The 16,191-nt window shown below is 52.1% G+C and overlaps 2 protein-coding genes across 2 annotated transcripts; both read left to right on the top strand.

Moving 5' to 3' along the window:
* Positions 1-6,301: 6,301 nt before the first annotated feature.
* Positions 6,302-6,955, top strand: LOC129078187 (peptidyl-prolyl cis-trans isomerase A-like). Its single transcript, XM_054582883.1, has one exon. It carries the CDS (start codon positions 6,311-6,313, stop codon positions 6,812-6,814), a length of 504 nt encoding a protein of 167 aa, XP_054438858.1. The 5' UTR covers positions 6,302-6,310; the 3' UTR covers positions 6,815-6,955.
* Positions 6,956-7,442: 487 nt separating this feature from the next.
* On the top strand, positions 7,443-14,887 carry TICAM1 (TIR domain containing adaptor molecule 1). The gene is made up of 2 exons (XM_054582858.1): positions 7,443-7,560; positions 12,366-14,887. Exon 2 carries the CDS (start codon positions 12,501-12,503, stop codon positions 14,625-14,627), a length of 2,127 nt encoding a protein of 708 aa, XP_054438833.1. The 5' UTR covers positions 7,443-7,560; positions 12,366-12,500; the 3' UTR covers positions 14,628-14,887.
* Positions 14,888-16,191: the final 1,304 nt, after the last annotated feature.

The following is a 16,191-nucleotide window of genomic DNA, read 5'->3' as shown; positions in this document are numbered from 1 at the left end:
TGGGCAGGACAGGTCCTGCTCCTGAACTTGAAGTTTAGCACCCATGTTGGTTGTCAGCAATGTGCTCACCATACTTGCTTGGCCTTGAGTCATCGAATTTGGCCCTGGATGTTACAGAAAAGAGCAGGGTGCGAGGGCCTTTCATCCCACCCTGGCATGCCGGAATTTTGTCCCCTGGGTCAGGTCAGGTCACAGGTAGGTATGTAGCAGGAATTAGAAGCTTGCTGTTTCTTTTTTTGCAGTGGAACTTCTTAGGTATGTGGGGAACAGTGTGGCAGGCCTACCCCTTTGAAACATCCACATCCCGATCCCTAGGACCTTCCATGCTTGACAAAGGGGACTTTGCAGACGGGATTCAGTTAAGAATCTGGAGATGAGAGATGATTCTGGATTACCCAAGTGGGCCCTAAATGTCACCACAAGGGTTCTTAGGGCTGAGGGAGGCTGGAGGGTCAGAGATGGAGGAGATGTGAGGACAGAAGCGGAGATGAGAAGATGCTCTGCTGTTCTCCTTGAAAATGGACGAGGCCACAAGCCAAGGGTGCAGGCACCTTTATTAGCTGGAAAAGGCAGGAAACAGATTTTTCCCTGAAGGTCCCAGAAAGAACCAGCCCCACCAACACCTTGATTTTTGCCCAGGAAGACTCGTTTCAGACTTCTGACCTCCAGAGCTGTAAGATGATACGTTGTGTTTTTTCAGCCTGTAAGGTTGTGGTCAATGTTTGCAGCAGCTGCAGGGGACTCACACCAGGTACAAGGAATTCAAGTTGCCACTGAACAGAAAGCTTGTCCACTCATGTCACGGGCCATGTTCCCACTGCTGTGCTGCCCTTGTAACACTGAAGCCAAATCCTTTCCTTGGTGACTCTGGCCCGAGGCTGTTCCCCTCACTTCGTGCACATACCCCTTTAACCTCCTCAACCTTGCAGGTTAGGTCTCCCCACTTTAGAGGTGACAAAATGGAAGCGCACGGCCGGGGAACAGGGTTGCTGCCTCTCAGCCATGTCCTCAGTGCCGCTAATCTGTGCTCGTTCAATTTGCTGTGCATTCCTGAGGGCCAGGTGTCCTGTGCTCTCCTGGGTGCTGGCTGGGCATCGCTGGGCCCAGCTCAGCGATGGGACATGGGTCTACTGGCCAGCTGCCCTGTACTTGGTGTGGGACCCTAGGTGGGGGCCATTGTTTCCCTGTCCCTCAATGTCATCGCCTGAGACCCAGCTTTGGTATAGTTCCGGCACAAAGGCTGCATGGGATTGTGTGTTTAAGAGCCTGGCACTTGTGATATCTCAGGGTCTGTCCCCTGTGACACAGTGCACGTTTGGGGCCAGATCATCTTCCGTCAGGGGTTGTCCTGGGCACTGTGGAGTGTTGGGCATCATCCATGGCCCCCATTCACTCGATGCCAGGAGAATGACCTGCCATGATGACAACCTCAGCTGTCCTCAGACGTTGCCCAGTATCGCCTTAGGGCAGACTCACTCCTGGGTGAGAACCAGTCAGTGAGTTAGTTGGTTTCCTCCCAAACACTCATTTTCCTGCCTTTTGCTTAAATTAGTCACTAAAGTTCCTCAGACAGGGCTGGCAATCTGTCAGGAAGCAAGTCTCTTTTTGTACTAATGTCGCTAAGCTACAGCATTGAGCATGGCTGTGAGTCGGGTACTTTTCTGAGCACTTGGTGGATGTCAGCCTCATCCTCATCTCAACCCTCTGAGGTAGCTGCTACTAATCTTCCCATTTTATAAGTAGGGGAACTGAGGCAGATAGAAAACACATAATTTGCTCAAAGTCTCCTGGTGCATGAGTGGTAGAGCTAGGTCTACGAGCTGGGCAGGCTGGCACTGGTGCGCACAAGGGCCTGGCGAGCAAGCCGGGGCCCTTGTCTTCCTGCGTGCGCCCGGACCTGCTGGAGGAGCGGAGCGGGGCTGACTGGCTCCCCCCGCGACTCATCGTTCTCTCCCCCCTGGTAAACCGGATGTATTAGTTAGTTATTGCCATGTAGCAAGTTTCCATGAACTTAGTGGCTTTCAACATACTTTACAAAGTTATTTTGTTGAGTCAGTTGTGATGTAATGAAACTGCTCTTTTGTGTTCATTCTTATTCTGATGGATGAGCAGACTTTTCTTTGTAAAAAAAAATACTGATGGTGGCCTTGGGGAAATCCCCTCTGTCTTAAAGGGTGGGATGGCAAGAGGGAGGATCTCTTTTTCAAAGTCCATGGCCCACAAAGCCTAAAATTTTTACTATCCCATCCTTCGCAGGAAAAGTTTGCAAGCCTCTGCTTGGGATTCTGTGTCCTGCTATGTCTTATTGCTTAGACTTCAATATTCCTCCTGGTAGTTAAAAGCTGCAATGCATTTTGCCATAGTAGCTGTAAACATCATCATGCCACACTTACGATGCCAAAACCAACAGCGTGGCACGTCTCCAGCAGTGGCTTGCAATGACAAGGTTGGGGCGCAGGATATTCAAGGCTTGATGCTGGAGTGATGGGATGAACCAGCACAATGTCTGCCCCCAGCTGAGGCATGAAAGTGAGAGAGGGACTTCGGCTCACACCCTCTGGGTCCCCTAGAGAGCTAAAACCCTTCCATGCTTTCTCATTAGCAAGGGCAGGGCAATATAGCTTTCTCCTGAGGGCTCCAGGTCTAATGGGGAAGGATTTACAAAGTATTATTTAAAAAGCAACCTGGGACACCTCTCCTATATTCTAGCAGCCCCATTCCTGTGTTTGTACTTGAGCTTGGCGCAGACATCCACACAAAGGCTTACCCCTAAATGTTCACAGCAGCGTTAGTCACAACAGCCCCCAACTGAAACGCCACCCAAGTGGGCATCCAGAAGAGAACAGATAAGCAAATTGAGGTAGATTCACTCTGTGAAATATTGTGCAGCAAGGAACAAGGATAGATTACCAATATTTGATACTTAGGACCACATGGATGAAACTCATGTGCATGATGTTGAGTGAAAGAAGCCAGACAAAAAGAATCCATACTCTGATCCCATTTCAATGAAGTTTCAAGACAAGCGTAACTAAACTATGATGAGAGAAACCAACCCAGTGGCTGCCCAGAGGGTAATGATGGAGAAGGGGCCAATGGGAAGTTCTCGAGGCTGAAATGACCTACAGCTTGATCTGGGTGTTGGCTACAGGGAGTGTGTGTGTGTGTGTGTGTGTGTGTGTGTGTGTGTGTATGCAAACATCCACTGAGATGTTCATTTAAGATTTATATACTTTAGGGCCTGTAAATTACACTTCAACGCAAATTAAAATGAAAGTAACATGCGGTGGTGATGGAGGAAATGCACCCTTTTATTCACTTCCAGTGGGAGTGCAAACAGGGAGCGTCGATTTGGAGAAGAAGCAGTAGTATTTAGTAAGAGTGAGAATGTATCTTTTCCACGTTGTCAGAGGAGAAGTCCCAGAAGTTCCCCTTTTCAGCAGCTACCCTCCAGAAACCCTGCTGACAGGTGCTGTTATCACCCCATGTTCCAAGGGAGGGAGACTGAGGCAACAGTCAGAGGACTGGCCCTTAGCCCCGCTCACAGCTAGCAAGGGGCAGAGCACGCAGATTTCCCCGCACCTGGGCACTGCATTCACAACTACCACCTCGTAAGGCGGCAATGCCTGTTGTGGGGGAATAGTGGAAGCAACCAGCATGTCCAATGGCAGGGGACTCGACAATGGCAATACAGCCATGCTTAATGAGACCGTAACACACTTAAAAAAACAACAACAAGATTAGGCTACATGTATTTGATTAGAAGAATGTTAGAGATGTCAATGGAATAAAGCTAAATATTGATGCCATCTATGACAAGAGTCAGCAAACTATGGCCAGTGTCCAGTCCACCACCTGATTTTGTAAATAAAGTTTTATTTGCACACAGCCATGCTCATTTTTTGACATATTATCTGTGACCGCTACGACAGCAGCGTCACATAGTTGTAACATAGATGACCAGGCCAGTAATGCCGACAGTAATTACTATCTGGTCCTTTATTGAAAAAATGTTTGCTGACTTCTGGCAGATATGAATTAAAAAGCCAAATCAGACTGAAGAATACTAAATATCATATTCATGGGTATGTGTATACATGTGCAAAACTGAAGGAATGGGCACCCAAGTGGAGGGCCCCCTCCCTGCCGCAGGAGGAAGAGGAATTGGATAGGAACGTGGACCTCAACTCGAATGTAGTCTTTCTTTCACTGAAGCAGGGAGGTGTGCAACCTGTCTGCAGGTGGTCAGACTTATCCTTCCGGAGCCCAGAGCTTCCCCTGGAAGATGTCACGCTCCAGCTGTTACTTTCTCTGAGCTTCGGTTTTCTCACCTACAAAATGGGCACGCTCAAACCTCCTGGAAAGGTTAAGTCATGGGTCAGATGTATTAGGAACAGGCACCAAAAGTTGGAGACTATGGGTAGCAGGGAGAGAGGCATGGGGAGGTGGGTTTAATGCACTCTCCCCCTCCAGGTTCAGAGCCCCCAAAGGTGGGGACTACTTCTTTTTTCCTGATGTATCCCTGAAGCCTGCTCATGCCTAGCACACAGTAGGTACTCATTAAAATTTCTCCCTCACCAGAGCCAGAGGCAGGCATTAAGTAAGGGCCCACTGGGGGGTTACTTCCATACAACTTCCATTTGCTACCCCACCCCCATGAACCTTCAGGTGAACTTTGCCCTGAGATCCATGGACATCTTGTAGGAATTGATGACAGAGTTCAGGGTGTCCATGAACTGCTGTGGGAAAAAAATGCACATCTTTCTTTTCACTGACTCAGATATTTATCACTTCCTTAAATTATTAACAAAGGCAATAGCAGGACTTGTGACTTTACCGCAGGTATTTTCATATTGGACTGCATTGCTGCAGATGGCTCAACACACGGCTGACACTCATCACCACCACGAAATCACTGCAGCTATTTGATCTTTTTAGTTAATACAGTGATAAAGGTGTATCCCTAAGTGTTTGCTTCCGAATAGCTTTATTCCAAAAGTATATATAAAGTGATTGTCTTACAAGGTTTTTTTTTTTAAGTTTTAAAAAATTGTGGTAAAATATATGTAACATAAAACTTAGCATCTTAACCATTTCCAAGTGCGCAGCTCAGTGGCACTAAGCATGTTCACACTGCCGTGCAGCCACCCCGACCATCCGACTCCAGACCTTTTCCCTCTCCCCAAACTCAGACTCTGTCCCCAAGAAGCAAGAACTCCCCATTCTCCTCCTGGGTCACATCGTCTTTCTGCCTCTCTGAACCTGACTCCTCCAGGGACTTCATATGAATGGAATCACACAGTATTTGTTCTTCTATGTCTGGCTTATGTCACTGAGTGTCTTGGCTTCAGGTTTCATCCATGTGGTAGTGGGTGTCAGAACTTCCTTTTCCTTGCTCAGGGATACGTTTAGTGATTTTAGAGACAGAGGTATGGAGAGAGAGAAAGAAACACTGGATGCCCCAGCCTACACCATGTACCCCAAATGGGGATCGAACCTGTAACCAAGGCATGTGCCCTAACTGGGAATTGAACCTGTGACCTTCTGGTGTACAGGACGATGCTCCAACCAACTGAGCCACCTGGCCAGGGCAGAACTTCCTTTTTAAGGCTGAACAATACATGGCCCATTGAATTGACATACCACACTTTATCCAATGACTGATTACTGTTTTAAAAAATATTTTAATAAATGCAACTCAACATAATATCCTTGTAATGTCCTGTATTTTGTTTTATGAATCTACAAATGGTATTTTGAGAAGAGGCTCCTCAATTCTCCAGGCAGACACAGAAGCTCAGAAGGCATTTATAAGTTGGTAGGCCCCTTGCTCCATTAGAATAAATAAACAAATAAATACTACATTTTACAACTGCATTGCTATAAAGGTGAATATAATCCAGGCTGGACTGTATTCATTTTTTTCTGATTTTAAAAGAGATGCAAATTTTTTGTGGGCCCCTACAATTCTGAGGGCCCTGAGAACTGTGTCTTAGCAGACTCTGGAAACTGCCTGGGCCTCTTCCCTCCTCTGACGAAGGGGCATTCATTACATCTCCAGCAAACCTTTATGGAGCACCTGCTGTATGCCAGGAGACACTGTTGAGTATGCTGGGCACACAGTAGGGACCAAGTGGTGCCCTCGTGGAGCCCACAGTCAAGACAATAAGCAACAGATATGTCCCTACTGGGTCCAGGACACCTGAAAGGTTAGGCCCCCTGCAAATTCTAAAACATCATGTTTGCAGTTTCAAGATAAGCCATCTTGGCCTTGCAGATGCCGCCGGCCCAGAACTTCCCAGGCCCAGCCATGATCAACCCCACCGTGTTCTTTGACATCGCTGTCCAGGGTAAGCCCTTGGGGCGCATCTCCTTCGAGCTGTTCGCAGACAAAGTTCCAAAGACAGCAGAAAACTTTCGTGCTCTGAGCACGGGGGAGAAAGGATTTGGTTATAAAGGTTCCTGCTTTCACAGAATTATTCCGGGATTTATGTGCCAGGGTGGTGACTTCACGCGCCACAACGGCACAGGCGGCAAGTCCATCTATGGGGAGAAATTTGATGATGAGAATTTCATCCTGAAGCACACGGGTCCTGGCATCTTGTCCATGGCAAATGCTGGACCCAACACAAACGGTTCCCAGTTTTTCATTTGCACAGCCAAGGCTGAGTGGCTGGACGGCAAGCATGTGGTCTTCGGCCAGGTGAAGGACGGCATGGGTGTTGTGGCAGCCATGGAGCGCTGTGGGTCCAGGAACGGCAAGACCAGCAAGAAGGTCACCATTGCTGACTGTGGACAACTCTCACACATTTGACTTTTGCCTTATCTTAACCACCTAACCATCCCTTCTGAGGCTCAGCAGAGCACCCCTTCACCCCCATCTGCTTGGAATGTCCTATAATCTTCGTGCTCTCGCCCAGTTCATTGGGTTCCGTATTTTCCTTACCCCTTCCACGTTTAGCCAGATTTAAGTTTATGATTGTGAAATAAAAACTAAACAACAGAAAAGACATGCCCTCTGGCTTCCCTTCATCCTACTACCCATCCCCAAATTCATCCCCAAATTCCTTCTGGATGGTCATGATTCCCATTCCTCCCAATTTGGGGACACCTCAACGCCCATTTTCCCAGCCCCTGCTCTATTTCCTGGACATCAATGATCACTAATGGAGATGCTGTGATTTTAAATTGTAGCTCTTCTCTCACTAGACTGTGCCCCACCTGGCGCAGGGCAAGACTTGGCCTTTTTGTTCCCTGTTGTGGTTCCCAGAGCGCGGACTACCACAAGCGCCCAAACTGCCGTGGGGCAGCGTGCAGAGCGGAGGAGGGAGGCGCTGCGGGGGCTCCCGGGGACTTTCCGGTCCGCCAGGGAAAGTGTGACCTCATCCAGCAGGCCCCCGCCCCCCATACACGCCCCGGCCGCGGAAGGAGGCAGACCCGCCCACACGCCCTCCGCGCACGGTCCTCTTTCCGCTCTGCAGCTCGGCTGTCTGGCCACAAACCTAGGCCCGGAGGGCGCGAGCGAGCGGCGCGGACCACCACCCCACCACGGGAGCCCCGGTAAGTGGAGAAGGCGCGAGGGCCGGCTGTGTGTCGTGGCGCCTGCGGCGGGCCGGGCGCCCGCGGCGCCTCGCCAGGGCCTAGGCCAGCTGCCCCAGCCCTCGGAGCTTCCGGCGTCGGTGCGCCGCCGCAAGCTTGGTGCCCGCTCAAGGCTGCAGTTCCCCTCACGGGTAACTCAGGTGCTGCCCAAAACTCGTTCCTCCCGCACCCTGAATTCCTTTCCACCACCCCGATTTTTTTCCCAGTCCCTCAGATCTCCTTTAATTCCACACCCCGCCCCCGCCCATTTCTCCCCCCTTGTTTGTGATTCTCAAATCTCAGAGCTTTCTCTGCCGTAGCCCCTGTTCCTCCTGCCCCAGGGGCGCTGCCTCCGCTGCCCCCGCCGCTTCTCCTCTTAGCCCCTTTCGAGTCCTGAATCCCCACCTTTCCTAGGGACCACCCCCCTCCCATGGTCCGTCCTGGATCAGCTGAAATCGGGAATCTCCAGCGCCCGCCCCAACCTCCTGTCATTTTCCGTGGGGGCCGGGATTGGTACTAAGAACTGCTGCAAGCTTGCCCCGTGCTGGCGCTGGCACCTGTCAGAGCCCAGGTGGCCCCGCGACCACATGCCCGTCTTCCTTCTCACCGTGGCTAAAGCAGGGGGTTGGGGGAGGGGCGACTGCAGTGTGACCCAGGCAGGCTGGGGGTTTGGGGTGTGGGTTCCAGAGTTTGGGGGTGGGTAGGAGAGTGAGGCGGACTCCCGAAACTGCCTTGGGCCTCTTCCCTCCTCTGATGAAGGGGCATTTATTACATCTCCAGTAAACCTTTATGGAGCACCTGCTGTGAGCCAGGCGACACTGTTGAGTATGCGGGGCACATGGTGGGGACCAAGAGGCGCCCTCATGGAGCCTTCAGTCAAGACAACAAGCAACAGCTGTGAAAGGTCACAGCCATGTGTGCCAGATGCCAAGAGGGGATATCAGGTGGCTTTCTCACTGTCCTGGTGTGAGTGTTCCTCAGAGCCAGGTGTGGGAAGGGGCCTGCACATAGTAGGTGCTCAGTAAACACTTATTGAATAACTGCCTCTTTGGTTTCCTGTACAGCTTTCAGAGGCAGTCTGGCTGTGTTTTACTTTGCAGGTCTTACAACATTTCTTAGTTAGCCAAAAGGAGTGAAGTGTGCCCCTACTACGCTCCAGTCCTGGTGAGAGCAGATTAGACTCATTGTCTTCTTGGGGAGAAAGGAGTCAAGCAGGAAACGTTTTTGAGCACTTTCTATGCGCCAGATGCTGTTCTGTCCATTCGTTGATGTATTCAGTCAGTAAATACTTACTAAGCATGTGCTGTGTGCCAGTCACCAGAGACAGAATGGTGAACAGGATGGACAAACATCTCTGCTTCAGTGGAGCTCACTCCAGTAGAAAGCGATACATACTCAGCCAAACAAGCAAATGAAAGTGAGTGTCAGGTGCTGAGAAGTTGAAAGAAGGAAAAAAAGAAAAGAAAGAAAGGGATTGTGGGGGAATGGGGCTCAGTGTTAAGTGAGGTAGCCAAGGTGTGACCCTGATGAGGAGGTGACATTTGAGCAGAGAACTGAAGGAGGCAAGGGAGACAGCTGTGTGTATATCTCGGGGAGGGCGGGGTTCTAGGCTGAGGGAACAGCCAGAGCAAAGGCTCTGAGACAGGATCCAGCGTGGAGTATTTAATGAACGGTGTGGCTGGGTCAGAGGGAGCGAGGGGGAGAGTGGAGAGAGGTGAGGGCAGGGAGATGACAGGGGCCTAGAACAACTCTTGATTACTCCTCCTGACCCCAAGTCAGCTTCTTCCACATCGCTCCAGTCTCCAGCATTCATGCCAAAGCCCAGGTCCTCCTGCTCCCTTGCTGTCTCCGAGTTATCCATAGACCCACCGTTCCCATCCCTCACTGAGACCACTGCCAGGTCCGGCATCCATCACTGCTTGCCTGAACCAGTGGTCACCTCCACCTTGGTCCCCAGCACTTGTGCTCCCGTCCTTGCCCCCAACAGTCTGTTCTCCCCATAGTAGCCCCTCTGGACTGTGAGTCCCTGAGTCAGGTCCTGCCCTCTTCTGGCCACAGACCTCTAGGGCTCCTATCTCAGCGGGGTAAAAGCCCGAGTCCTCCCCACCATGCACAAGGTCTGGCACGACCTGCCCCCATCCCCCGCCCTCTTCCCCTACCCCAACCCACTCTGCTTAGCCACGTGGGCCTCCTCACTGTTCCGCTAACATTCCATGCACAGTCCTACCCCAGGGCCTTTGCACATGCTGTTTCCGCTGCCTGAATTATGAATTTTATATATATAATATGAATTACATCTGTAATATATAATTAATATACTCATTAGACTGTGAAATCCAAGAGAGAAGAATCTATATCTATTTTTTTCTTCTTTCTGTCCTGGTATGTTCAATGGTGCCCATTACATGGTTGAAACTGAAACATTACTGCTTGAATGAATGAATACTATGTACGTATCCCTTCCTTCTCCTCACACACTTCATTTATTTATTAAGCAACAAATATTTTTAGCCCTGACGGCTGTGGATCAGTGGTTTGGGCATCATCCCATAAACTAAAACATCATCGGACTTCCCTGGAATCCCCGACCTCGGCCCTAGTGCCCCAGTGGACCATATGGCATCTGCTTAAAATTAATTTTTTTAAAATCTTGAATCCTAGCCCTGGCTGGGTAGCACAGTTGGTTAAAATATCGTCCCAAGGTTGTGGATTTGATCTCATCATGGCTAGGTACCCAGTTGTGGTTTACCCCCAATACAAGAATCAACCAATGAATGCATAAATAAGTGAAACAACATATCACTGTCTCTCTGCATGCCCCACTCTCTCTCTCTTAAAAAAAAAATCAATAAATAGCTTTTTAAAAAATCTTGAATTCTAGACTAGGGTCCCTCAACATCAGCATTGAGCAACATTTGGGGCCAAATCATTCTCTGTGGCAGGCTGTCCTGGGCACTGTGGGGTGATGAGCAGCATTTCTGGCCTCCATTCACTCGATGCCAGGGGCACCTTTACCCACAGTTGTGACAGCCAGAAATGTCCCCAGACTTCATCCAGTGTCCACTGGGGAGAAGGGCTGTCCTCGTTAAGAAGTACGGCTCTAAGCTACTCACCATGGTGCTCGGGAAGCACCAGCAGCGGGCTCAGCCCCGCTGAGCTGGGGGGCAGGTGCAGTGTTCTTGGTTCCCTGCAATGGACCGAAGGCTGTGTTTTTCCCCAGTCTGAACGTGACATGCTTTGAGCACCTGGTGACTTAAATGATGGGGTTTGGGATACCATCTTTGTTATGTGCCCTTGGAAAGGCCTTCTCCTTGAGCCTGTTTTCTCCACAGCATTGGGAGGATATGAGTATGAGGCTGATTCATTCATCAGCAAGTATTTGTTAGGTTTCTGTTTTGTGGCTCAGTGTCCCAGCAGCGCCCAGGAGAGACTCACCCTGCACCCTCGTATGCCCACTGGCCAGAAAGCAGATAGTACATCCAAAAGGTTTAATACACAGGAAGAGTTCTTCCAGGGGCAAATTCTGTTGAGGGGGGAACAGGTGAGGTGGCAGAGACAGACTGGGATGGGGGCTGAGGTGGTTGTGGAGGGCCCCATTGTACCTGAGGTGGTGTCATTGCCCCTGAGAGCTAAGCGATGAGACTAAGGTCACCCAGGCAAAAGTCTGGGGATAAGGTGCTCCACACAGAGGGAATGACACCTGCAAAGAGCCTGAAGTGGGAATCAATGTGACATTTTTTGAGAAATAGAAGAGGACATATCCTCCACATGGCTTGGCAGTGCTGTTAGGCATAGAGCCAGCACATGGTAATGATTAGTGTACCGAACTAACAATGCTACTTATATCAGTTAGCTACATATGTAGCTGTGTAACAATACACCCCAGAACTTTGTGGCTTAACATCAACAAACGTGTGATCTCACACAATTCCTGAGTGTCAAGCATCTGGGGGCAGAGAGGTCACGGGTTCTGTCTTGGAGTTTTTATGGAGGTCACAGGCAAGCTGTCAGCTCAGGCTGCTTCATCTGAAGACTTGACTGGGGCTGATGTCGATGGGAGTCCAAGCTTGCCTCCCATGCGGCTGGTGGCAGGAGGCCTCAGTTCCTCACCACGAAGGCCTCTCCACGGGACTGCTCACAATGTGGTTTACCCCCAGCAGTGTGGCAGAGAGAGTGGCTTAGAAGAAAGCCAGTGTGTTTTGTAGCTTAATGTTATAAATGACACCCCGTCATCTTCTCTCAGTCACAGGGGTTGACTTGGGCACAGTGTGGGAAGGACTCCCCAAGGCTGTGAATACCAGGGTATGGGACTCATTGAGGCCATCCAAACATGTACTGAGCACCTGCCGACCTCCAGTCAGTGGACCCAGAACTTTCCATACATTAACCCAACTCAGTTCCCTGAAACAATGCCCCAAGTGGGCTCATTATCATCATAAGAGGCAGTGTGGTCTTATGGTTAGGCACACATCCTCTGGAGCCAGTCTGCTTGGATTTAAATCCCAGCTCCGTCACTCACTCTCTACATGACTTTGCGCAAGTGACTTCACCTCTCTCCACTTTCTTCATTTGCAAATGAGGGAAATAGTGTCTACCTCTAGGGTGACACCAGGAAAGTGTCAGCTGCTGTCCTGTTGCCAAGGAAGAAACAGGTTGGGGGAGATGACACGTCTTGCCCAAGGTCCCCCTGATATGATAGGTCACGGTGGCCTTTGAAGGCTGGGGTGTCTGGGCTGCTTTCCAGGGCTTCCCCCTTTCTGGTGGTAACGTATTTCCTTCTTCCGCAGGTCTGCTCCAGTAGTCCCCTGGAGTCCGGTATGGCAAACAGGTAGGGGACGCTGGTCGTGCAGGAGGGCAAGTGGTGTGGAACATGCCTCCACCAGCCGGCGCTTCTGCCATCAGAGGCCACACCCATCTTGCCCATGGCCTGCCCGGGCCCGTCGCTCTCCGGCGCCTTTGACATTCTAAGGAGAGCAGACCAGAACAAGCTCCTGCGTCTTAAGCACAAGCTGAAGAGCCCGCGCGCAGGCTGGCGGGGGACGGACCTCCTGCACGCCATGGTGCTCCTGACGCTGGGCCAGGAGACCGAAGCCAGGATCTCCCTGGAGGGCCTGAAGGCAGATGCGGCGGCCCGGCTTGTGGCCCGCCAGTGGGCTGGCATGGACAGCAGCGCTGGGGCCACGGAGGAGCCCCCAGACGTGTCCTGGGCTGTGGCCCGGGTGTACCACCTGCTCGCTGAGGAGAAGCTGTGCCCGGCCCCGATGCGGGATATGGCCTACCGGGCAGCCCTCCAGGCTTGCAGCTCCAGGGATGACCCCCAGCTCAGGGAGCTCCAGGAGGAGGCCCGGGAACGGTGCGGGTGGGACATCGTCAGGGACCCCGAGGGCTTCCAGCCCCTCCACTCTGCTCTGGGCTGCCTCCCGCCATCCTCAGCATCGCCCTCCGGGACCCGCAGCCTTCCTCAGCCTATCGAGAACCCCTTGGACTGGAGCAGAGGCTGCTCCCTGAGATCCACCGGCACCCCAGCCTCCCTGGCCAGCAACTTGGAGATTAGCCAGTCGCCCACCATGGCCCTCCTCAGCCAGCCCCGCGGCTCCCATGGGCCGAGCAGGCTGCGTGATGTGCCCCCGGTGCATGAGCCTGTCCCCACAGGCTGCCAGGAGCCTGAGGAGATGAGCTGGCCTATGTCGGGGGAGATGGCTGACACCCTGGTGCCACCCAATAGCCCAGGTCCCAGGCTTCCTGAGGTTGTCTCAGATGCAAGCCCTGCTGGCCCATCCAGCCCCTCTGAAGCTCCAGACGCCAGCACCCACTACTCGGTGGAGTGTACAGAAGTGTCACCAGCCCCCAAATCTCTCCCCTCACCCTCCAGAAACACCTGCCCCGTCAAGGACCAGAAGCCACTACAAATTCCCGTAGAAGATACCATTTCCCCGACAGCCCAGCCATGCCCACCACCGCCCTTGGCCTCAAAGACATCCCCTTCCCACCCGCCTGTGTCAACTCCTTGGACAACTCAAGCGGCCTCCGTGAACCCGTGTTCCCCTCCTGAGTCAGAGTCATCAGAGCAGAAATTTTATAACTTCGTGATCTTGCACGCCAAGGCGGATGAGCACATTGCCCTGCGTGTCCGGGATAAGTTCAAGGTCCTGGGTGTGCCCGACGGGGCCACCTTCTGTGAGGACTTCCAGGTGCCTGGGCGCGGCAGGCTGAGCTGCCTGCAGGACGCCATCGAGCACTCGGCCTTCACCATCCTGCTGCTCACTGCCAACTTCGACTGCTGTCTGAGCCTGCACGAGGTGAACCAGGCGCTGATGAACAGCCTCACACGGCATGGGTGGCAGGACTGCGTGGTCCCTTTCCTGCCCCTCGAGAGCTCCCTGGCGCAGCTCGGCCCTGACACATCCAGGCTGCTCACCGGCCTGGTGTGGCTGGATGAGCACTCTGAGATCTTTGCCAGGAAGGTAGCCAGAACCTTCAAGCCCTGCAAGCTGCGGGCTCGCAGGGCCAACTGGAGGAGGGAACAGGACGCTCGGGCCCTGCGGGAACAGCGCCAACAGCTAGAGGGTGAGCGGCAGCAGGCAGCGGCATTGAATGCCGCATACTCAACCTACCTCCAGACCTACGTGTCCTGGCAGACACAGATGGAGCAGCTCCAGGTAGCTTTTGGGAACTGCATGACATTTGGGACTCAGTTGCCCTCTGGGGCTCAGGTGCCCTGTGAGGGCCAGGGGCCCCTGGGCGCCCAGCCACCCTTTCCTACCTGGCCCAGCCACCAGCCACCAGTCTTGCCTCCATGGCTGGCCAGCACCCCCAGACCAGCCTTCCCGCAGCCTCCAACCTTCCCGCAGCCTCCAGCCTTCCCGCAGCCTCCAGCCTTCCCGCAGCCTCCAGCCTTCCCGCAGGCCTTGCCTGTGCCCCCTCAGAGCCCGGGGCTGCAGCCCCTCATCATCCACCACGCACAGATGGTGCAGCTGGGGCTCAACAACCACATGTGGAACCAAAGAGGGACGCAGACACCTGAGGACAAGACACAGGAAGCGGAATGACCAAGTGATGAAGCTTATAACCTTGACCTTCAGACCCCCTTGGGCTGGACCTTGGAGAACCCTCATCTCCAGGGGGTGCAGTGGAAGATGGCGTCATCTACTATTTTCAAGACACTGCTGGGGATGCCTTTACGTCTCAGGAAATCGTGCAGAATGGGCCCCAATGACTTTCTAGCTCTTGTGAAGGCCAGAATGAGATGTGGTGTTTACAGACTTTCTGGATGGTGGGGGTGGGGAATGGGCTATGGGATATTAGTACAGTGTTTTAATTATAATAAATATTTATTGAATGCTTCTCTCACACCGTTCTCTGAGAAACGGCTGGGCAATTTGTTAAGATAAGAAAATGCCTACTCTACCCCCCCCCCCCCAAAAAAAGGGAAACTGAAGAGAAACTCACTTTTCTCCATGAATGGTATAAACTGGACATTTCCTGTATTTGCTCGTTTCATTGGCCAGAGCAGTCACAGGGTTCCTCTCCGGCTGCACCGGGAACTGGAAACGCAGTCTTCCAATGGACCATGTGCTTTGCTAGAAGTGGTTCTAATACTAGAAGTGGATATTTAGCAGTTTCTGCTGCAGCTCTTTTGAGGGGTTGTGGGAGTGGGGGGGTCTGCCTTCAGGCGTTCACCCAGGCTGGGCTTAGATCCCATTGTGTGATTTTCAGCAAGTGTCTCCACCTCTCTGAGCATCTGCTTTCTTCGAAGTGGGTTTATGAGTCCAGTGTGTCAAGGTCACCAATAAATCGTCCTGTAACTGAAACACCAAGGGCAGTGGAAGGGCTTATTAACGATGCATGCCTGGCAAGGATGGGATTCATCTTTTCAGAAGAAAAATAGAGTTAATTTCTGAGCACTCACCACGTAACAATTCTGAAGGCTTTACATATCGAAACATTTTAATCTCCCAAAATGACCCCTGAGGTAGAAGCTTCTGTAGTTGAGCACATGTATAGGTGGGGGAAACTGAGGCCCAAAGCGGTGAGTTCTGGACGCAGAAGGCCCTCCCACCTGCCCGTCTGACTCGAACAGTCACTTTGTGTGCCCTTTCCTCCAGTGCCTGCCACCCTGAGGGCAGGCCTGGTGTGAGTCACCCAGCCCAGGCTGCAGTGTACTACTCGCTTTCAGTGGCTGACTCATATTTTCTTAGGGCTCTGCTCCCAGCCTCCAGCTGCGTTGAAGTGAAACCTGGCGGAGGAAATCCTAAGATTAGATTGCAGGGTAGGGTAGTGTAGGGAGGGGTTTTGGAGATACCCTGTAGTAACTGGACAGTGGCAGCAGGTATTTGCTTATCTGACCAACATTTACTGAGCGCCTGCCAGGATTTTCCCAGGCAGTGGGATATTGTAAGGGCAGACGTGATTGTCCCTCGTTCTCTTTTCAGTTGGAGGTAGAGGAGGGAGGGGACAGTGAATGAGTCATCACATAAGGAAGCCAAGATAACAGGGCCAAGCAATGGGAGTATCTCAGGAGAGAGACCTTTTGCCCAGGTGCTGGAGAGGGCCTCTCTGAGGAGGTGGTGTTGGAGCCAAGACTGGGAGGAAGAGAAGGAGCTGGCCATAGAA

The sequence above is a fragment of the Pteronotus mesoamericanus genome, unplaced genomic scaffold (genome assembly GCF_021234165.1).
Source record: "Pteronotus mesoamericanus isolate MK-2021 breed Mesoamerican mustached bat unplaced genomic scaffold, CSHL_Meso_final contig_726, whole genome shotgun sequence".
In the NCBI taxonomy this organism is placed as follows: Eukaryota; Metazoa; Chordata; class Mammalia; order Chiroptera; family Mormoopidae; genus Pteronotus; species Pteronotus mesoamericanus.
Note: the sequence above shows the minus strand (reverse complement) of the source record. Positions and strands in the feature narration are given on the sequence as shown.

What these genes read in the sequence shown, in the direction of transcription:
- LOC129078187 (XM_054582883.1), top strand. Translation starts at nt 6,311, where the DNA reads ATGATCAACCCCACCGTGTTCTTTGACATCGCTGTCCAGGGTAAGCCC.
- TICAM1 (XM_054582858.1), top strand. Translation starts at nt 12,501, where the DNA reads ATGGCCTGCCCGGGCCCGTCGCTCTCCGGCGCCTTTGACATTCTAAGG.